This window comes from Glycine soja, chromosome 12 (assembly GCF_004193775.1).
Source record: "Glycine soja cultivar W05 chromosome 12, ASM419377v2, whole genome shotgun sequence".
NCBI lineage: Eukaryota > Viridiplantae > Streptophyta > Magnoliopsida > Fabales > Fabaceae > Glycine > Glycine soja.
In genome coordinates, this window is record NC_041013.1 from 39,625,926 (window position 1) to 39,649,252 (window position 23,327).

General features: G+C 34.8%; 2 protein-coding genes and 1 pseudogene across 2 annotated transcripts; 1 reads left to right on the plus strand and 2 right to left on the minus strand.

Moving 5' to 3' along the window:
• The first annotated feature begins 6,230 nt into the window (after nucleotides 1–6,230).
• On the plus strand, nucleotides 6,231–9,708 carry LOC114378446 (annotated as a pseudogene).
• A 313-nt stretch (nucleotides 9,709–10,021) lies between these two features.
• Nucleotides 10,022–13,778, minus strand: LOC114380212 (fasciclin-like arabinogalactan protein 15). The gene is made up of 3 exons (XM_028339195.1): nucleotides 12,246–13,778; nucleotides 10,594–10,713; nucleotides 10,022–10,387 (listed from the first exon to the last, which is right to left on the minus strand). Exons 1-2 carry the CDS (start codon nucleotides 13,534–13,536, stop codon nucleotides 10,640–10,642), a joined length of 1,365 nt encoding a protein of 454 aa, XP_028194996.1. The 5' UTR covers nucleotides 13,537–13,778; the 3' UTR covers nucleotides 10,022–10,387; nucleotides 10,594–10,639.
• A 4,852-nt stretch (nucleotides 13,779–18,630) lies between these two features.
• Nucleotides 18,631–22,592, minus strand: LOC114379792 (E3 ubiquitin-protein ligase RHF2A-like). Its single transcript, XM_028338510.1, has 9 exons — nucleotides 22,430–22,592; nucleotides 22,000–22,167; nucleotides 21,864–21,910; nucleotides 20,766–20,828; nucleotides 20,551–20,659; nucleotides 20,083–20,471; nucleotides 19,860–19,967; nucleotides 19,402–19,764; nucleotides 18,631–18,931 (listed from the first exon to the last, which is right to left on the minus strand). Exons 1-8 carry the CDS (start codon nucleotides 22,433–22,435, stop codon nucleotides 19,449–19,451), a joined length of 1,206 nt encoding a protein of 401 aa, XP_028194311.1. The 5' UTR covers nucleotides 22,436–22,592; the 3' UTR covers nucleotides 18,631–18,931; nucleotides 19,402–19,448.
• Between the last annotated feature and the right edge of the window lie 735 nt (nucleotides 22,593–23,327).

Here is a 23,327-nt window from a genome sequence, read left to right on the forward strand (position 1 = left end):
AGGATAGTCACTGCAGGCACAGAGTTATATGACATTATGCAGGACTGCCTGACGATCGCGAGAGGGGGACCCAGTGCTGATGGGACGGTCAGGGCTCGTCAGAGACGCCGCACGGACCATTGATCATTGTATTTATTTTGTTGTGTTGTAGTTGACATGAATATTTGTAATTATTACAGTTTTTGTTTAATATAGTTGACGTGTTTTGCACAGTTTATTATTTTATAATATAGTTTGTTATTCCGATTGTTTGTGGCCCTTAAGCGAAGTTTATGGTTGTTTTAAATTTATTTTTAAAAAAAGGGAACTTAGAATCATGAGTTTTGTTTGTAAGAATTACATAAAAAATAAAAGTTTTTAAAATGATTAATAATTCATAAGTGAACCCTTTTTCCATGTTCAAGTACCCATGTTTGTAAGAATTACATAAATGAACCCTTTTTCCATGTTTGTAAGAATTACATAAAAAACATAAGTTTTTAGAATCATGAGTTTTGTTTGTAAGAATTACATAAATGAATCTTTTTTCCATGTTCAAGTACCCATGTTTGGGATTTTTTTGCGTGGGTGTGCCTGTGCCCTGAGACAACGATACAAGGATTACGTTATACCGTGAAGCAATCACATATCCCATGTCTGTTATATCCATCCACTTGTCCACACTAATCTGAATGAACCAAACATACACATGTAAGTAATTTAAACATTGTTATTAAAAAAAATTAACCTAAAAACATACCTTTGAAAATCCATCAACAAGTAGGGACAACTTTAATTGTTCAAATCTCTCTGTGCCACCGAAGAGGTTGATGTACTCATGCGACCACCTGCCAAGTTCTTTAAGCAATTCATTACGCACTAACGGCCACGAATCTTCCCCCATACCTAATAAAGCGCCAATGGACCGATATCCACAGTTACCGTCCGCTTTCACATCCACAACGTCACGAATGAAACCTTGAAAGAATGACGCAAATTGATCCAACATCGGGATGATCCTTGTTGGCTGACGCGGTTGAGAACATGATGCACTTCGTTTCACTGGAGAGTTGCTGCTTTGAACAGAATGAAAAGCATCAACATACTCCCAGTAAGACGGATCACGCTTTGTGGATGTTTGACTTCTTTTCATCGGTTTCTTCGGTGCACCTTTAGTGTTCACCTTTGATGGAGGAGGGCACATAGAGTTATGATCAGGGTATGCGATTTCTCGAAGTTTACTCTTCAGATTTACTTTGCCAGCCACATCAAGTTCATCAAACCTTTTAGATATGACCTCTATTTCTTCCTTGATGGTGACTTCCGTCTCACATAACCCTTGGTCTGAAAAGCAAAGTCTCCTCCAAAAAAGATGGACTGACTCTAATGGGATGCTGCTAGCAGTATACCTAGAAAGCTCACATGCACAAGGAAGCCCGTGCGTGCTTCTCATCACACAACCACAAGAAGAGAGATTGTTGCCGAGATAACGTAGACGATCAATCTCAGAAGCAATCTGATTTAAAGCATCCCTCGAAACCATCCCAAGAAGCCTCTTGTATAAGGTTTTTTTATATACATGGTCAACCACATGCGTACTGGTTTCAAAGGATGCTTTAATTTCGACGTGTTGCAGCGTGATCATGTTGTTCATGGCATCCCAAACACTACATAGGTCTCCAACGCTATTTTGTAGTACTCTTTTGAGAGCCCAATGAGCTGATTCAACCCTACATTTAAAATACACAACAAACATGAAAATATACAACAATTAAATACCATTTAATATTAATCGTTACTAACAAATAAAATCAGTTGTTAATACCTGTTTGTTGTTGTGTTGCCTAGGTGCATGACCTTATTCGTCCATGCTGTAATAAATTTTTCCTTGTGGGGGATAATCCATGTGTCGTTAACATAGTCAACGAACATCGGCCAAGGCGAACAAGCAACTTGAAACTTCTGATGTGACTCATGGAACTCGTATTCGGACGGACAATCAACCAAAGTACCCCAGTTATCCATTACATAGTCCCACGCATTTTTTTCCCCGATTAAAGATTTGCACTTCGCCTTCACATTCTTATTGATATGAAACCTGCACAACAAATTAGTAGACTCGGGAAACACAGTTTTCACTGCATTCATCAGTGCTAGGTCTCTGTCAGTGACAATAACAAGAGGGAGGCGATCGTGTCTTAAAAATAGGCCTCGAAATCGTTCCAAAGCCCATACAATATTATTAACACGCTCAGCCTCCAGATATGCAAACCCAGCAGAGAATGTCATCGCCGTTGGTGTCACTCCAACAAAGTCAAGTAGTGGGAGTCTGTACCTGTTTGTTTTGTAGGTACTGTCTATAAAAAACACCAGATGACATGCATTGCATAACTTTACTGCATCTGGGTGACACCAAAACAGATCACGCACCACAACTTCATCCTTCAATCTATGCCAATGAATGTATTGATCACGTTCGAGAAGCTTCATCAGATGCTGCATTTCGGTATCAGCTCCTCTTATTGAAGAACGATATGCACTTCTTGCATTGTAAATTTGCTTTATCGTCGTGTAACTGTCGGCATTGTGTTCCTTCAACGTTAGCAAGATGTTTTTCGGTTTCACCATCGACTTTGTCATATCAGCAATAATTTTCTTTTCTTCCTTAGTCAATCGCCCGGCGTATGGATGTCCAACTAAGGACTTCGCCAATTCATGATTATGAATCCCACAGATCAACTTCACCATCCAACCTTCCCCTCCACGCACTGGTTTCCCACGAAGCCTGAAGGGACAACCACATTTCCTACTCCCGGTGTCTTTTCTAACGAATTCTTTATTTCTACACTTGTACGTACCACTCCTTTCACACCCAATTAACACAAATGAACTTCTTCCTCTGCTACCGGTCTCTGTGTCAGATCTCATAATCACTGCAACAAATCCATTTTCATGGGCAACTGTTCGAGCCCATTGCAAAACATCATCTCGAGTAGCGAATACCTACAACGCAACCCTAACACATTAATTTTCGTACAAACCATCAATTCAACCAATGACTCAAATTATCTATGATTACCTGAGATGTATTAAAAGCATTTGAACAATCGACATGTCGTTCATTCACTCCACATTCTTCTTGATTATCATAATCATAATCCATATGAACTTCTTGTGACATCGCAAAGTCATACCTCCATTGATCTTCGTCCATCTTAAGGACATATGCATCATACACAAGTACATTCAAATTATCATATAACCACATCCAAAAATTTACTACACCTTAAATAACAAACATATTAATAGGACATATGCATCATACACGACTATATTAAAATTATCACTATATTCTAAATTTATAACTACATTATTTACTTAAACTAAACTTATCACTATAATAAACAACTAATAAAACATTTTTGTACCATTATACATTTAAGTTACCTAAATCATTTAATATTATACCATTATACCTAATTAAATCAATAATCCACAACATATATAAACCAGAAATAAAAAAAAATTATAAAACAGAAATATATATATATATATACCATTATAAAACAAAAAAATTATAATCCACAATATATATCATTATACCTAATTAAACCAATAATTCATTATTAACTAACAGAAATATATATAAAACAGAAATTAAAAATTTTATAAAACAGAAATTAAAATAAATTACTAATAATTTAACATTCCGGAAGAAGGTCTTCCGGAAGTTACGAAGGCCAATTCCGGAAGAAGTGCTTCCGGAAACTACTTCCGGAAGACCTTCTTCCGGAATTGGGCTTCTTAACTTCCGGAAGAAGGTCATCCGGAAGTTACGAAGCCCAATTCCGGAAGAAGTGCTTCCGGAAGTAGTTTCCGGAAGAACTTCTTCCGCAATTGGCCTTCACCACTTCCGGATGAAGGTCTTCCGGAAGTTACGAAGGACAATTCCGGAAGAAGGTCTTCCGGAAGTAGTTTCCGGAAACACTTCTTCCGGAATTGTCCTTCGTAACTTCCGGAAGACCTTCATCCGGAAGTGGTCATTCCGGACCTTCCTCCTTCTGTGCCTAAAATTTCTTCCGGATACATTTTTTACTGTTTTTCTTCTCTAAAAGCTAACCGGAAAACGAAATAAACGCGTACCTCCGACAAAATAGGAACAACAGCCACTAATAAAACTTCAAATACGGAACACGGGACCACCAAATCTTCAAATACTTCACTTCACGGGACCACCAACAGACTGCTGAAGGGACCACCACCGAAACAACAGCAAACGGAAGAAGAAAGAAAGCAAACGGAAGAAGAAAGAAAGCAAACGGAAGAAGAAACAAAGAAAGCACAGTAAAACACAGCCTGAAGACGTTAATTTAAAGAAATTTACACAAGGGCAAAATGGTCATTACATACGCATTAAAAAAAAATAACTTCCGGAAGAAGCTTCTTCCGGAAGACAATGGAATTCTTCCGGAAGAAGCTTCTTCCGGAAACATTCCGGATGACGTTCTTCCGGAAATTGTCTGTGAGTATTTCCGGAAGACACAAATTATTCTTCCGGAAGAAGGTTCTTCCGGAAACTTTCCGGAAAAATTATTTCCGGAAAGTTTCCGGAAGAACCTTCTTCCGGAAGAATAATTGCTGAAGGGCAGTTTCGCCACTTCACTGTTTGCTGGGTGTCCCAGCAATAATGCTGGGTGCACGTAGCAACTCCCTAGTCTGCTTGGTGACTTGGTCCTTGAAATATAACTGTAGGCTTGAACCAACAATAAACATAAAGAATCACCTCTTTTGTTTGGGTTACTAAATAACACTTTTTTATGTTGTGCCTCGGAATGATGCAACTGCGATAGAAACGTTTACACAAACATGCACATAGTCAAATGACTTTTTGGGCAAGTGTTCCCCCTTTACCTTTTCAATTTAATATCTTTTATTGTACTTTAAATAGATATTATTAGTAGTAACAGTTGCTAACCAAACACCTCAAGATGCTGCTAGACCATACTATTCTATGTACCAGTTTCATTTACTTTCTCACAAATTAAAGGAATAGATCACTGACCAAACAATTAATTTAGAATTGTGGTAATACTAATTTTAGATTTTATTGTTTGTGGGTTTGATTTTATAGCAACTTAAAGCATCTCCAACGTGGATACTTCGTGAGTTACTTAAAATTAAGCATCGTTGCTTAATAAGGTTTTAGTATTATAACAGATGACTTGATAGTGTGTTGTTTAAGTGGATTTTTTAAATAAACAGTTGTTGCTTAGTTTATGTTTACTAACTAAAGAACTATTTTTTAATTTCAAAATGTAATGTGACTCAAGTTATTACTCGCTCTAATAACTTTAGTATTGGAATAATTTTTTGTGTAAAATTTTTAAATTTCTAACATTATAGAACTTACAAATTTAAGATAAATAACTGATTTAAGTTATTATGCACTGTAGATGCTCTTATAAGATTTAAAACATTGGACATTTTATGCTAATCCCTATTTTGTTTATCTCAATCCGATGCATGGTCTCAAACCATTTTATGTAAAGCTGCTTCTTAATTTCAAATAAATTATTACATGGTCTCAAACTATTGTATGACTATGATCATGATCGATTTTCATATGATATATGATTGAATTTTTCAATTTGCGAAAAAGTTAATATGACTCATTTATGTTAACATAAAAATTGACCGAAATCATCATACTCTAAGATCATGTAATAGTTTCTGCTGAACTTCTCTTAGTTTTTGCCAACTAACAGCGTGTTTAGTTGCCGGTCCCCCCCCCCGGAAGTCTCGACATAGCTTTTTTTTTTCTTTTTGGTTGTGAAGGGACTGTCTAGTCTCGAACCTATGAACATTGATGGTATTGCAATAAACAACATTTTTTTTTTCATTTTTTCAAGGTTACGCAATGTATACCACAGTTGAGACAAAGACTAATTCCTTAAAGTACAAATATCCATACGTACGAACCTGGAATCAAACTTCTGATGGCATGTTTAAATAACATGATTACCTCCCCAACTATATTACACCACGTTGGTGTCTCAACATAGCCTTTACATGGTATCCGGGCTTCAAAAGGAGAATCAAACACACAAGTATAATTGTCTCACCTACCACCTTTCAAACATGAAACAATACAATCCACAAAACAGTTCTCGTGCCTTAACATCGTAACCCTTCACACACCCTTTTCCTCGATCTTTGTTTCAAGCGTTTGTAGTCTCCCTGCCATGCCATATATGACGCTGCCTCGAGGATTCTCCATTGTGTTCCTCCTTCTTGCTCTGTACTGTGCATTAGACCCCTTTGAGCCCAGCCCCATTGTGGGTTTCCCTCCCTTTGACGTGCACAAAATTGACATGCCCGCATGGTCTGAGGTTCCTACGGACCGAGACAAAGACAACTCGTTGCTGAAATCGGAGCTCTTGTTTGTGAACCAAGTGCAAGGACCAGAGAGCATTGCCTTTGATCCTCTTGGTCGTGACCCTTACACTGGTGTTGCAGATGGAAGGATTTTGTTTTGGAATGGACAGTCTTGGACTGATTTTGCATACACCTCCCCCAATAGGTCACACTTCTCTTCATTCCTCCTCACTTTGCCAACTCAACTGCTAAATATTACAATTCTCACTTCTCAGACTAAAAAGCTAGGCTTCAACTCTTCTAAACACGTGTAAAAGTAAATAATCTCAATCTTTAATGAGAAAATTAAAAATTAATATTCCAACACATTCATGATTTGTTATACATATGCATGTAATATTAATTGTTGATTTAAAGACTTACTTTACCCTTTAAGGAAAGTTGCTCATTTTAGAGAAGCTGAATCTAAAAAGTTATATGTTATGTTATATATATATTAGCCATCTCAAGTGTTAATAAGTCTCACTTTACTTGAGAAAGAAAATTTTGAAGTCTTTTGAAGTTAACTTGTGCTAGAAGATTGAAAATAAGCTAGTGGGAGAATTAGGCTCATGTTCATGAGATCAAATCAAATCGGTCTTTGCAGTGCAAATTCACTGACTTGTCCCCTTGTGGGCACAATATTCTACTACCTCAGCTCATGAGAGCAATATAGAAATAATATAGACAATGTTTTAATAGTGCTAGCTTACTAACTTCGTGCTAAGTAACTTTTATACTTTTTATCACTGCTCAAGACATCTTGATAATATATTTAGTTTCTGGCTATGACTATTGGAAGATAAAATCTAATTTTGGTGATAGTGATGTTGCTTTTTACCTCATTGTGGCTATATACATTTGCATTATCACATGATAATATTTACTGCATATTATTTGTAAATACAGGTCAGAACAATATAATCCTAAGGCATCTGCATCTCCAATGAGTTATGTCAAAACTGAGCACATCTGTGGAAGGCCTTTGGGACTCAGATTTGACAAGAAAAGTGGTGATTTATACATTGCAGATGCATATTTTGGGTTGATGAAGGTGGGGCCTCAGGGTGGTTTAGCAACATCTCTTGCAACTGAGGCTGAAGGGGTGCCGCTGAGATTTACTATTGATGTAGACATTGATACAGAGGGGAACCTTTATTTTACAGATAGCAGCACAAACTTTCAGAGGAGGTAAGCTTACATCATTGATTACATGTGAATACGACACATTTTGATTATATGACTATATGAGAAGTAATAAAATAAAGCCTAAAGCACCCTCATTTTGCCATGCTTAATATATATACTTTTGGAATGAAAGGAATTGTATTACTATCCATGAAGAATGATATTACTGTCATAATTTTTCACAATACTTTTTCATTGAACCTTTTCTTTATCTCTCTAGTTTTTGTAAAAATTATTGTGACGACATTGCGTGAGAATAGTGCTACACTATTACCCGGGCATTAATATACTTGTGACAATATTGGTTGATTGGAGGCTTCCATGAAGGTAGCTGAAATAAATCCAAAACTACAGTTAGTCTATGTGGATTTTTTCTTTCAAAACCGATGCAGCTAATATGGTACTTTTTTGTTTTTTTCCCAAAACTCTTTACCTTATGCTGCTTGAATTATTGAGTGAAACTGTGAATATATATAATGCTGGAATTGCAATATATGCATCTTCGGAAGATGTTCCAATGCAGAAGGAACCGATAAGTAGGATTAATAATTGAAATAAATGTCACTTTCTTGACACTTATCTGATACTGAAGAAGAATAAGACATAAAAAAACATTCCACAATTTGTGGACAATAGAGGGAAATGTATGCAGGGGAACACCATAACATAACCTTAAGATCGTATCTAAATTGCATATACAGGATTTTCTTAAGATTTTTCCAATTTAATAAACTTTGGTGACAACTTCAAATTTAACTCTTATTTCTTTAATGTTTGTCATTGAGTAATGACTTCTTGCGGTGTAGTTCTAATGTAATGACTACAACAACTGGATTTTACACTTAATTTGTTTGCATGGCAATCTCCATTGACGGGAATTAAGCCTATTGGGAACCCCAATATAATGCAGTCACAAAGGTTTTTGATATATGAAAAAATTGTCTCAAAGATCTTTAGCTTGAATTTGGAATTCTTAAACAGTGATGTTATATTGTTTACACTGGCTTGCTTTGTCGATTCTGACATAATTCTGCATGCAGCAATTTCATTCAGCTGGTACTATCTGGTGAGGCTAGTGGCAGGGTTTTGAAATACAAACTGCCACTAAGAAACCACTGTTCTCATGAGGAACGTTCAATTTCCAAACGGCATCTCCTTAAGCAAGGATGGTTCCTTCTTTGTCTTTTCTAAAGGGATGATTGGAAGGTGAGTCTAATATTTCGCATAATTTCATAACCCCTTTCTATTTTCTCTAAATGTGGTGCAAAAGATACTAATTTGGTTATTTAGTTTATAGTTATTTTTAGCAGATACCAATTAAAAAATTCCAGTAGATCTCTACCTGGGCTATAAATCCTTTTCTGAAGCTCGTTCCAGAATTGAAATGGTAAGAACACGCTATCCTGACACTCCTCTTTTAACACACTTTCTCATTGGTTAAAATTTATTAAAAATGACAATTTTGTGAGTCTTATATCATATTCAATATTTTTCTCCTAATTTTATAATTTTTAATAAATTTTAACATATTAAAAAGAATGTGTTTAAAGGAATATATTAGAGAATATGTTTTTAGCACTCCTCAATTCAAAAAACTTCCATCGTGACAATATATTTCATAGGTTACGTAAGTACTGGCTAAAAGGAGATAAAGCTGGAACTTCAGAGATCTTAGCAATCCTCCCTGTTTTCCTGACAACGTGAGTTAATGGAAATGGTGAGTTTTGGGTGGCTATCCATTGTATAGAAGGTATATGTACAGTTACCTGAATAGTCTATACCCAAAAATGAGAAAAGTCATACTCAAGCTACCTATTCCAACAAGAATTCAATACATGTTTCATATTGGAGGCAGGTTCCATGCAGTAGCTGTCAAGTATAGCCCTGAAGGTAAACTTCTGCGGATATTGGAGGACAGTGAGGGGAAAGTTGTGAGAGCTGTGAGTGCAGTGGAGGAGAAAGACGGTAAACTTTGGGTGGGAAGTGTTCTTATGCCTTTTATGGCAGTTCACAACTTGACATGATCCCAAAAACATTAGATTCTTCCCACATAAGTCACTCAGGATGAGCAATAGTTTACCTTGAATTCCCAGTTGAAGAAATCACATTATTTTATTTCCAACTTTTCTCCTCATTTTATTACAATGTCACTATAAGAAATAGATCTATAAAAATAGAGCAGCATTTAAGCTATGTTTGCTCAGCTTCTCTGGAAGTAAATTTAATTTCTCTTTTGTCTTGGTCTTGGATGGCTGTTTTTTAATACGACGGAATAACTCCAATATATTTGATTATGTATGAGAATTAAAAGGATTAGAACAAGTGCCTTGCAAGTGCTACTTAGTACTTACAGCACTGATATATCGTGGTCTCTCTTACAAATAGAGAAGAAATAAAGGGAGAACAGAGAAATATTAGTTGCCAACCAAGGGATGCCATATTACAGTAAAGAATCATTTTATTATTGTATTTCCATTTCTTCCGTAAAATTATTTATTGAATGGGCACATGTCTAACAGAAAGATTCCCCGTTTGGTTACAGAAAACCTTCCAATCCCAGCAACACAACCACCTATGAAATTGGAGTAGTAGCAGTAGGTAACTGAATCTAAGTACATATATGCACTATATGGTATGACAAGTAGACTAGAAGCTTTGGACCCAAATGCACAAAACAAAATAATGGACAAAAAAAGCGCAAAACAAAAATGTGGGAAAATCACACCCATAGCAGCTGGCTACATCCCATTCAAGCAAAGATGGCCTTCACTTTAGACTTTTTACATCGAAGAGATTTCCATTGGATCTGCATCAAAGCATGTGCAAGCAATGTGTAAATAGACATTTGGAAGTTAACCTAAAAAGTCAGCATAATTGCTATTAGCAAATAATAAGAAAGATATACAGATAAGTTGTCGAAGAAAAATTAATTAATGTTGTCATTATTCCACCTAACGAGATCCGATTAACAGATGGTTGTCTAGTAAATGAAATAACAAGTTGTAATCTCACTTCATTGCTTTGAGAAATCTTGCTAGCAACAAAAACGTGGGCTTCTTCATTGACAAGAGGCGAATCTAGAATGCTGTCCAAAAGTTCCAAGCATCCAGCATGCTGTTTCCAGTAATTTTCCTACAAGTGACATTTCATGTAATCAGTTACAAAGTATGACCTAAAAAAATATAACCAAGCCTTAGACAAACAACTGCTTTATTTAGATTAGCATGTGAAAAGAGATGTATAAATTACCAAAAAAAACAAAAAAACAAAGAATCATTTGACTACAGAATGTACATTTTGGTATTTTATAAGACTGTAGGTTGAACTCTCAAGCATTTTGCTTAAGAGGAAAGATACGAATAAATACATTGTCATAGCACACGGACATTGACTTGACTGGAAAGATTTAAAAGCTAGGCAAGCTAATTTTATCTACACTCCACGTTTACCATTTGGTAGGCCTTAACATTTATCAGCATCAGCTACGTTTTGCTCTACTACTCTAAAAAGGTCACATACAAAGGCAATTCATAAAACTCTAATACCATTCACTAACCCCGCCACTGGGTTTCTCAACCCTTTTTCTTGTTTAAAGTCAAGACAACAGAGAACCCTTAATTTCTTTTCAAAAACTTCTGTTTCACCTTTCAGAAACTTCACCACACATGTAAATTTCTAATGATAGATAAAAGGCAAAACCAAAAAGTTTGGCACAGTATTGATTGTAATAACAAGCAAATAACACAGTTCTTCCATCATAACGTGAAGCAGTCCCAATTCAAAATCCCTGCATTTGTCTAATAGGAATCCTTAATCCCTCATTCATCAAATCAACAACTTAGCGTGATTGGATGAGTATTTGCAAGATTAATTTTGAATGAAGTTTATTTTGCAAAATTGCTATAAAATATAATGTGATTTATGTATAAATGGTTTTATTCTAAAAGCAAGTTAGCAGTAAAAAAAATTATGTAACCTAAAAACGGTAAAGGTTAAAATTGTTTCAACTTAAAATCAATTCCTCCAAATGAAATCAAACATGTACCTAAACTCATAACATGATTCTAAATGATCAAACGTGAAACCAAACTACTCTCAATTGAAGATGCCATAGACGGACCAACTTCATTTTCTTTTCTGACCCAAAAGAAACTAACCTCTTATTGAACAGAATTCAACTCTTCCACTCTCACTTAGAACCCACAAGGCCACCCAAAACTAATCCTAAGTCATAACTTCACAGGCTTGTACAAATTCAATAGCAAAAAAAAAATAATAATAAATAAACATTATAAACCAATCAACAGAGTTAACCAAAACCAGCAACACAATAATAAAAAGCCCTGCTAAAACAAACAAAAAAACGAAATAATAAAATCCAGCCAACCAAACACATCACTATCACCTCTTTCCCCTTTTCCTAATCCAAAGATAACCCAAAACAAAACAACAAACGTAACAGTAAACCATCCAATGGATGTAATTTAATTGGCAATACTGCCTTGGGCGAGGGATCAGTAAGAAATTTTAAGTGTAACTAAGTCTTGATGGAGGATTATTCTCATAGTCGGTCATAAACACAAAAGCTTGTGGGGATATCATAAGCCCCTAATTACGGTGTACCAAATTAAAAAAAAAAAAAAAACGCAACAGCAAAAGCGTACCTCTCCTGTGCTTGACAACAACTTTCGCACCGTTCTGACCGGTCCGGGTAACCGGTCTAACCCGCTCCGCCCCCTCCACCTCCACCGTCGGAAACAAAACCCCATCAATCCCCTGAACCGAGATCCGTCCATCGGTGTAAATATCCGGGTCGAACAAATAAGCCGACCCGTCCCCGTGCCCGAATTTAACGGACCCATCAGCTTCTTGCGCCACCACCTTATGCGGCAACCGTAGGGTATCGTAGCGAACCTTCCCGAACCTTCTAACCGCATTGTACATGCTCTCTTCGGTCTGGTACTCCGGTATTATGTGATAGTACATTATCTGCTCCGGCGCCCCCGGTTCGCTTAATTGCTCCGTTGTCAACTTCGCCATCGCTTCGTCGTTTGGGGCCAAAACGGTGAGCACGTAACCCTCCGAAACTAAACGACCCATTTCAACGGCCAACGACGTTAGGTTTACGAGAATGTCCGCCATCTCGTTGTACCCGCCGTAGTGGAGGAGCGTGTGGATGAAGTCCTCGACTTGTCTTTCTCCGTTGAAGTGGTGGTGCGAGCCGCCTGGCCCCGGCGCCGGCGCCGGGGCCAGGGCGGGTCCCGGAGCCATCGCGTCGTAAATCGGAAGTTCCGGGGAGGAACCGGGTTTCACCGGCGGGGGACGTTTCTTTAGACGGTGGGTTCTCGGGTCGATTTCCGGCGAGGGTTCGGGTTTGACGGCGGTGATGGAGCGGAGGCTGCGGCGGCGGTTGAAGTCGTCCTCGACGGAGCGGGGGAGGAGGAGGCGGTCGATGCCGTGGATGACGCCGTCGGGTCGGGTCACCACATCCGGGTGGGTAACCTTGGCTTGGTCGACGGTGGTGAGATTTTCGGAGAGCTTGAGGTTGTGGTCGGAAAGAGAGGTGACGTGGCGGGTTAGGGTTTTGGATCCTATTTGCGCGGGGGTGATGTGAGAGAGGAGGAGCGTCTGGAGGGAGTGAAGATTGGCGGGTTCGAGAAGAAAGCGCTTGAAATCGGGGTCGAGGTTGCGGTCTAAGGCTTCGTTGGTCGGAGCGAAGATTGTTATGTTGTGAGTGGCGACAGTGTCTTCTAGTTTCTGTAACAACATGGCTTTTTCGACAAGCTCCGCGAGTTCCGTGTAATGCGAGTCCAGAAGAGCGACGAGGATTGAGTTTGAGTTAATCTGAGCCGTCGGTGACGGCGACAGCGTTAACGCTTGTGGGAAAACAGAGACAAGGAAGAGAAGGGAGAGGAAGATGCGGTGGCCGGAGACGCCGTAGATGCGGCGATCCATGGCAAGAATGCGGTGGGAAAGTGAACCAACCAACACAACACTTCACTTTGTCACTGCTATGCTACCTGGTAGTAAGTATCTTACAGCGCAGAAGCAGAAACGGTACCGTGTATTGTTCATGTGGGGTTTGGCTTGGTCGGTAAATAACTAGTATAATTATAAATACAGTACGCAATTTTTGTTTAACGTGTGTGTTGGTTCTGATTTAGTTTTTTAATCTCGTGGTTTTTGTGTGATTGAGAGAGGTTTTCATTTTTGACTCAGTAGTATGGAGCGACAATAATTCTCGTAATACGTGTTAAAAAGATTACACGTGTGTTATTCTCGTATATCTAATTTTAATATTTACACAACACTCTGACACATATACAAGACATGTTCATGTGAGGTGGTGAATGTATTAGCTATTATCTATATCGGTATTTTTAGTTATTGGTTAAAAGATTAAAAAAAGAGAAGTTTTTATTGAGATACATAATATTATTGGTTATATTTTTTTTAATTTCTTAACCAATGTTTAATTTGTATCCGGAATTTAATTAACTAGCCTAGCCACCACCCCAACAACAATGGTAGCATGCTATTAAACCTTTCATCTTTGATCTTTTGAGAGAAGCTGCGAAATATTTGCAGGGACATACCATTCATTCTTGCACCCAAGTTAACGAAGAAGAAAATACTGCACTCTAGTTAATGTTGGTGGTGCCCACTTGGCATTCGGTTCTCTTTCCCTATCATTGTCAAATTCATATATGCTTATTTTCCCCGAATAAATACCACTTTGTTAAACATTTTATTCCTCACATCATCTCACCTTTATGCATAAATGACAATTCTCAATTAAGAGGCTTCATAGTTTCGTTACTACTATTAAGTACACTTATTAGAGTAAGCTAAAAATAATATTTAAATGACAAAAACTTGCTTATGTAATACCTAAGGATTTTGGAATAAATAGAATATTTACTTCTTATTTTTTTGAAAAAATTTAAATTATATTAAACCCAAAATGATACAATGAAGTATCCGCAGAGAAAATCAAAAGTCTCCATAATACAAGAAGGTCTATATTAAGATGCTAAAACAAATGCAACAGGTGCGCTTATCTATACAAAAGAAACTTAATCTTGCTAATAACCTCTACTACAAAAAATTGATAATCTTCAAAAATCAATTTGTTACTAGATACTTTAGTTATGTGATTTATAGTATTTTTCTTAACCTTTGATCGAAATTTTTCCAGTGTTTTAAAATTACTCTCGTGTCCCAACGTGAACTGATATTAATACATCCATTATAACAACCAAAATCTACATCTGTTGGAGAAAACGTGAAAAATAATACATAGGATGGAGAAATCAAATGAATAGTATGAGATTTGAGAAGAAAAGTTGCATAGATTGGGTAGAGAAATGTGAAAGGAAAGTGATGGATCCGAACCTCTTTTTCTTTTTCTTGAAGTGAAATAAACATATGGCCATGGCCTAGTTAGGACTTACTAGGGCCTCTTGTCCAGATGTCCCTCGCCGGCGGGCACTTGCTATTTCTTCATTTTATATTTTCATTTTTTTATTATCTTTTCCTTTAATGAGAAAGCTTCTACTATTTATTAAAAAAATGTTCTACTATCATTTGATTAGAAAATTTAAATAAAGAATGAATTTTTTTAAAAGTATTATACATAAAGTACTTGATATTTGTAAGAGAAATAACTTTGATGTATATATAAATTTAATGATGCCCAATTAAACTATACGAATATAAATGATAAATGTTGAAATGATATATTCAATAACTATGTAAAAAAAATCATTCAAAAATCATTGTGTAAAGACAAAAAATGATTCATCATTCAAGTAAAAGTAAAAATCCTTGAGTAAGCTAAACTACCTAAAAAAATGGCTAGGAAAAAAAATTAATGATAGCCGGTGTGCTAAACACAACTACGAATTATGGTATGGCTTACTGAGTTTAGTCTATAAGCTTAATTCAATAGCGGTGGCTACAATTACGTACCATGAATATGCCCTATTTTCTTTTTTCTTTTTTGAAAAAAAGTTTTATCGAGGGAGCAGTGGATTTTACTAACAAAATCATATTTTTAAATTTCGATTTATCAATTTATTTAAAGATAATAATAATAAAACATTTTTATATGAATAAATAAATAAATAAAACATTTTGAAATACGTCACTCTTGTTTCCACCATCCTTTTGTTGTGTACCCCTGGCGCGTGCGTGCATTAACACTACACTATCTGAATTCTGACATTGCATCCAAAACGTCGGTGGCTCTAAATCTAGATTATTTAAATTTATTTTCAAAAGATTAATTGAAAATTATCCTATACATTAAAATATTTTTATTAATTTTAATTTATTAAATAAAATTGTTAAATTTTTTTATATTTTTAAAATATTGAATATTTATTTTAATTTTGATGCATCACTCTTACATAATGTTTTATATTATCATGTAATGATTATTAACACATCATTAAAAAATGATTTTTTTAGTGTATATAACCATCAAACTTAATTAATTATCCAACAACATATCATTAAACCATCTGCGTGATATAGTTGGTTATCATAATAGAATCAATAAGATTAAACATAATTAATGAATGGTTGTATTTCTTAAATATGTTAATAGAGATTCAATTATTTCTTTATGGGTAAAGAAAAATAAATAAAAGAGATAAAATTTACTTCCATGATCTCTATGTTACCGGAGTTAGTTTCATAACTTCCAGATGGGAATATCTTTCTTGCTTCTAGTAAAAAAATAAAACCTGAAAATTATATTATTAATATTCAAAATTTAAATCTAAACAGTACTTTCAATAACATTTATACAGTATGGTCAAACTTAATTATTTTTTCCCCTTTTTCCTTCCTAAGTTATTCTTTGCATATATCAAATTGGTCTTCATGAATACTAATGACTTTAATTATCAAGAAAATGACTTTATGGACGTATTTCTAACGAAAATATGACTTTAATTACCAAGAAAATGACTTTATGAACGTATTCTTAACAAAAATATGACTTCAATAACATATGTTTATCAGATTTTGGATTGACTTGGTTGTTTAGAAAATATGATAGGAAAACTTATACATAAAACAAGTATCATATTTTTTACCCCTTAAGATTTAGTCAATTATCAACAACTAATTATTTTAGATTGCAGGTCAGTGTAGATAAAATTTTCAATAAATACTTATTAAAGAAGAAAATAAAGAGTTAAATTGAATTGAAATTGTTACATAAATTAAAATTAATTTACCTAAGTCAATTTTGGGAAAGATTATATGCGAAAGCATCTAAAAATTGAGATGTTTAGGTTAATAAAACTCACGGAAAAAAATTATTTCCTAATTTTTTTTTCTCTAAATAGTATTTTGTCAATAGTTAATGTTCCTTTTTTTTTTCTGCCTTCCTAGAATTATTCATTGCATGCCCCAAATTGGTCTTGAATCCTGATGTAATGATGTTGATACTAATGACATTATGAAGAAAATGACTTTATAAACGTATTTGTAACGAAGCATATGTCTACGATATTGCTAGGTAATTTAGAAATTATGATTTGATACAAAACTGATTATGTCGAAAAATTATGCAGATATCAATACCGGCCTCATAAGATTTAGTGATTTATCAACTATGACTTTGTGCTTATTATAACCCAATGTGAATCTTGTTGTATCATAAGTCAGATTATATTATTTTTGTTAGACTTAAATATATATTTTTTTATGTAAGTTAATGTTTTTTATTTTTAATTCTTTGTTAGTTTATTTTTTAAATTTACTTTCTGTAAATTTATATTTTTTAATTTTTGTCCCTGTTGGATACTATGTTATTTTTAATTTTTGTAAGTTTGTATTTTCTTAATTTTACTTCCTATAAACACAAATTTATGGAGATGGTAAATGAAAAAAAATTAAAATCTTATAGGAATTAAAATTGAAAAAATATAAATTTACAAGAACTAAAAATAAAAAAAAACTCACAGAAACTAAAATTAAAAATGTCAATTTAGACTTACAGGGACAAAAATTAGAAAAATAGATAAAAAGAAATGAAAAAGGGCTAACACATAGAAACAAAAACATATTTAAGCTTTTTTAATAAATAATCATAAGAAAAAAATAGTTAATTAATTTTTTTATAAAAGTTAAAATGAACTTCTAATCCATTTTTTAGAAAAGTTAGAAGAGAAAAACTTTTTAAAATATTGAGATATATAATTTAATGTTATCTTATAAGTTAAGAGAAAAATCATGTAATAATTTTGATAAAAAATTTCATTATGTATTATATCAAGTTTTTACATCAAGCATGAAAGAAAATTCAATTATAAGATGACTTAGATATATTTTTTGTTTCTATAAGCTTATATTTTTTTAATTTCGGTCCTTGAAAAATATTTTATTTATTTTTAGTGTTCCTGAAATTGTATTTTTTTTTAATTTTGATTCTATAAATTATTTTATTCATTTTTAATCTATGCAAGTTTACACTTTTTTAATATTAGTCCCTTTAAATTTGCACATATAGGAACTAAAATTGATAAAATACAAACTTAGAATAAAATTGAACAAAATAACTTATAGGAATTAAAATTGAAAAGACCCAAACTTATATATACTAAAAATGAACAAAATAACTTACAAAAATTAATATTAAAAAATAAAAATTATTAAAAACATATTTAAGTCTTATATGAATTAGGGAGGGTTGACCCTCAGAGAGGCGAGGAATGAAGATTACTTCTTCTATAAAAGACCCAGAATAATATGTTAGGATTTAGGAGGCAGTATATTAGAAGCATGAGGACACTAATAATTGACATATGGGCATGGATATTAATTTGCAAATCTCATTAGTAACAATAAATAAAATCTAAAAGAATAAAATAATGAGATAAATCTTTCCATGAGCTAAAATCATAGACTAATTTGTTCAAGCTCTCTCATAACTTATCTAAAATATGAAAACATTTATAATTAGTTAATGAACAACACGTAAGCTCATTTTATTTTTTTATTCTTATTTTCTTTTCTTAAAAATACCCAAACAGATCCAAAAAGAGTGATTTATCTCTAGAAGTAGAAGAAGGAAACACAGCAATTCATGTAAAGATTATCTGAGGAATATCTATAAATAAGTTTACAATGTGAATATACAATCATATATAGGTTCCTAAGTTTCAAACGAAAGAGACCACTGCTGCCTTTTTTAAGTTTTTTTATTTCCAATATCACAATTGTTGGTCTTCTTCTGCAGGCCAATGGATTATCACTTGCCTGGTCTGCGCCAGCCAATAGGCAATGCATCACATCCATGGAATTTCACATCCCCAATGGGCAATTCTATTTCTACCTGATACCATAGAAACATCAATCAGCACAATATTCTTAACAACACTCAATCGGGTAAACAACCAGCACACGCAAGCAATGTTATGGTATATTAAGAACTAATGAGAGAGAAGATTTCAACTTCAAAACACAATGGATTAGCAAAATATCTGCCATGCTTCTTTATTAAGGCAAAAAAATCCATATCAAGCTTCCAGCTGAAACATTAATAAATAGCTATTTCATTCAACAGCAAAATCTTACGAGCACAAGCATACAAATATTTAGTTCCGATGCAAAATCTTACGAGCATACAAACGAAGATTACAATAGAGAAAGACAACAAGAAAATGCAAGTAATATCTACGAAGAATGTGTGAAAAAGTAATTGCATTATAAAAGGAAATAGTTCTGATGAGGTTGTAATCAAAACATGTAGGATCTTTAGTTCTTCACATTAAATAAAAAATTTCAGTATAATAAATTTTTTACCTTTTGGACAAAACAAATTCAGAGTTCAAGCAATTCCTTCTACATGCCTAGTTCGAACTAGAGCCTGCAGCACAAGAAGCTTTTGTGTTATTGTCTCTCAAAAGACCGTCCCCTTCATTGCCTGGTGTTAAAGTTTGACCATTATATTCCTGAACTGAACCATCCTCTATATTACTGGGGGCAGAATTGCTATTGCTTCTATTATTGTCGCTGGTCTCCAGGCGTTCCATCATGCGTGACACAGTTGCAATCCCTGCATTAACTTCTCGCCTAACTTCAGATCCAAGGTCAGACATAGTGTTGTTCCGAGAGAACCATCTCTCCTTCCACCCTCTTGTGCTCTTGGAAATTGACTCCTTGTATCTGAAAGACAAGAAAAATAGAAGTTCAAATTACAATGGGAGAACTCCTCAATTGTACTGCACCACACCCACTTGTGACAAAGGATAGTCCACTACCTTGTTGATACAGCATTCAGTTTAGATTTCAGAGATTCTGAAAATGATTGTAATTCTGATGGCCCTGCTCTGTCTTGGCTACTTGGAGATGACTGATTAGGAGATCTCCTGTATGATGTTTCGGACGTAACAGTTGAGAACTTCTAAAGCTTGAATACTAGGCAATTATGAATTTGAAAACATTAATATGATCCAGAAATTCAAAAACGAAAATGAAGATTACCTATTGTTGTAAGATGATCCCTGATGATCTGTAGCAAGAGCAGTAGATCCAGATCCTGAAGCAGACACCTGTTCTGCTTGAATAGGCGGAACTAAAGTCAGCTGTGATGATTCTTCTCCAGTTGCAGGAGTTGGAGACAGATTGGCAACAGCAATTGTAGGAATTGGTTCATCATCCCCCCTCTGAGATGGAGAGGAAGAAGCAGGAGCCATGGGAGGTGAATTAGGATTAGTTGAAAAAACCAAAAAATGTGGGCGACCTTGAGCTGATGACCTGTTTCTCTGGCCTTCTCTTCTAGCAATGTGGCGTGCTCTTCCCATCGCTGCTGCAGCCGCTAAGTGTTGGATTATACGCTCTTCAAGATCAGCGTCACTAGCTCCAACTGGCAACTGCATGAGAACTTACAAATTACACCATGCATGATAACAGTACAAAATGTTTCCAAACTAGTATAAGTAGACTACATACATGTTGTAACTCAAAATCCCCCAGTGTTGGATGATGAAATATTGTGGCATTTCTAGATGGATTGAACCTAAAGTTTCGCTCTCTTTCCACTGCCTCAAGTAATTCTTGGCTGCAAATACAAAACAAAAACATGTGAGTAAATCTCAAAAACAAATAATGACAGGAACAGAGGAATAAAATAAACAAGAATAAAGAACATAGAAAAAACTACAAACCTTGTTGGATCTTTGAGACTGATAGGCTGCCAACACATGGGGCACTGGGAGCTTCTTTGACACCTACAACATAAAAGTTGGAATTGAATACAAAGTCTATCCTCCAAATATTGTTACGTGATTCAGACAACAATTGGATTGTGGCTGCTGGCACAGATTTAGCCAGTGCTTGTTCCCTTGATACCAACATTGCTTTTTGTCTAGGACAAGAAGTTCATGAAATTAAAGAATAAACCACAAGACAAGGAAGCAATATGAAAATATGTATATAACATATTTGTGAACCCCAACAGGAGCATGTTAGCAAATAAATGTCCATATCTACAGACTTCAAAAATCAGAGTATCAATTTCAACAATTAAAAAATAAGTGCAACTTTAACTCATCAAACACAGACTAGAAGACAGTCTAAGACATTCCCTTTATTTAGAGGAACATTTCACTTGGACATTCCCTTTTTGATTCTGGAATGCTAACAATAAGTTCCTGTTATTACTGGTTTATGGTTTATAAAATTTGTTAGGTATGACTATAGATCAATAGTGTCTCAAACAATGATAATATAATGACTTCAGGGAACATGTCATGGGTTGCTGACCTAAGCCTCGAAAACCATTGGCAATGACATACTCAAGTACTAGGTCTTTCATGGCTGCATACTCATCTTATTTATTTACTAAAAGCAAGGCCAATGAAAGTGGGACTCCAGAACTGTGAATGCTTCCAACTTCAAACAAATAACTTCCATCGCATGAAATAAATTCATGATACATTCCCTTTCAGCTGATAGAGACATCTTATTTTAAATTGGGCACCAGATTTGTGATTTCCTTCAAAATCATTACAAAAACAAACTTTATCAAGGAGCCCTTTCTTCAAGCATATCAGGAAAAACATACAGCCACACAAACTGGTTACTTGAGAAAACCACATCAGTGACCAAGAAACATTGCAGCAGCTATAACAGTAGTAGCAGTACACAGCAATAATAATAAGTAAGCAAAGCACGCATCATTACCGACACAGTACAGTCCCGTCAAAATTAATCCCCATGATTAACCCAAAAGAATCAATTAATGAAAAGCCAAATAGTAATACCATTCGAGAATGCACTGAAGATGAAACTCATGCTTGCAGCTCGTCACCTGCAACAACAGGGATATAAGAGTAGCTAGATCATCAACAGAGTTGACTTCACACAGTCATCACTAAAACAACATCTAAATTAACATACCGTGGAAGGATCACTATCACAGAAAGCTTCAAGGCATATACTGCAAGCATCATCACAAGCGTCCTGAATTCCACCCTCCACAAAAGCAGCGGCAGAAGTCAAATGCGCCTCAGACTTGTTATTATTATCATCATCATTAATAATATTATTCTCTTCCATCCCAGCACCCTACAAAAACAACACCACACTGAAATCGACACAAAACAAAAAAAGCCGCTCCAAAAAAAACAAAACAATCGAATCAACTCACAGAAAAAAAAAGGATCGGAACACAGCAAACATAAAAAATCAAACAATAACTCGCGAGGAATCAGATCAAATTAAGAATCTCGGAAGAAACAAGCAGAATCCCTAAACAAAAACGACAAAGCGCGGAATAAAAGAGGGGGGAAATTGAGAGCAAGCAGCGGAGTAATCGAAACGGTGTTACCTCCATGGAAATCACAAGACGAGGTTGCAAACTCAAGATGCGATGAAAAGGAAACCCTAGCGGGTGAGAAAGAGTTATAGAGAGAGAAAGTGAGTGTGAGAGAGAAGTTTTGTCAAGTTTTCTACGGTGCGGTGTGGGGTGAGTGTATATAGGTGCAGGCAAAGTGAAAGGGGTTACCCATTCCTTTTATTTTTTTTTTTTTTTTTTTTTTTTACTTTTTGGAAGAAACCAACCAACCAAATCACTCACTACATGATGATGAGATGCACGAATTTTAAAGTAAATTTAATGATCTATAAATTTGGTTTTATAAAAAGAATTATATGAATATTTTTGCAAACTTATTTTGCTGTAAAACAAACAGAGAGTCAGCTAACCTTACCACAGCTCAAGTCGGTCTTGGTCCTCCACTTTCTCTTGGACAAGTCTCTCACCTTACGCGTCACTCTCCTATGGGTCAACTCATCAACTTGTGAAATCATCATCTACTACGTGGTTGAATCATGGTTTATTTGGCTCTCAGATTATACTTTTAAGATAATGAAATTATAATTATTTTGAATTAATTAATTTAATCTTAAAATATTAGGTCAATTCAAAATATCCTAATCTGGTCATGACCAATTTCATTTTAGTTAACATCGTTAATGGAAATAAAATCACCTATTCACCTGTTTGTAAGAGAGAAAAGTGTAAATAACTTTTACACCAAAATTTAATCAAAAGTTTAATAATTTTTATGATAATAATATCAACAATTAGTTAAATTATTATTTTTAATTTAATAATATAAAATTATTTTACCGTGATTAACTTCTTTTCTTTAAAACTATAAGCTCTTGAAATGATAAAATTTGATAATATACACATAACGAAAAATATACTTTTTGATAATTTA

Coding starts and splice junctions, on each gene's coding strand:
- LOC114379792 (XM_028338510.1), bottom strand. Junction 21,911..21,999: donor GTGATAGTGATCCTTCCACG/GTATGTTAATTT, acceptor CTGTTGTTGCAG/GTGACGAGCTGCAAGCATGA. Junction 19,765..19,859: donor CTGAATGCTGTATCAACAAG/GTAGTGGACTAT, acceptor CTTGTCTTTCAG/ATACAAGGAGTCAATTTCCA.
- LOC114380212 (XM_028339195.1), bottom strand. CDS start 13,536: ATGGATCGCCGCATCTACGGCGTCTCCGGCCACCGCATCTTCCTCTCC. Junction 10,714..12,245: donor TGTTGTCAAGCACAGGAGAG/GTACGCTTTTGC, acceptor TGTCACTTGTAG/GAAAATTACTGGAAACAGCA.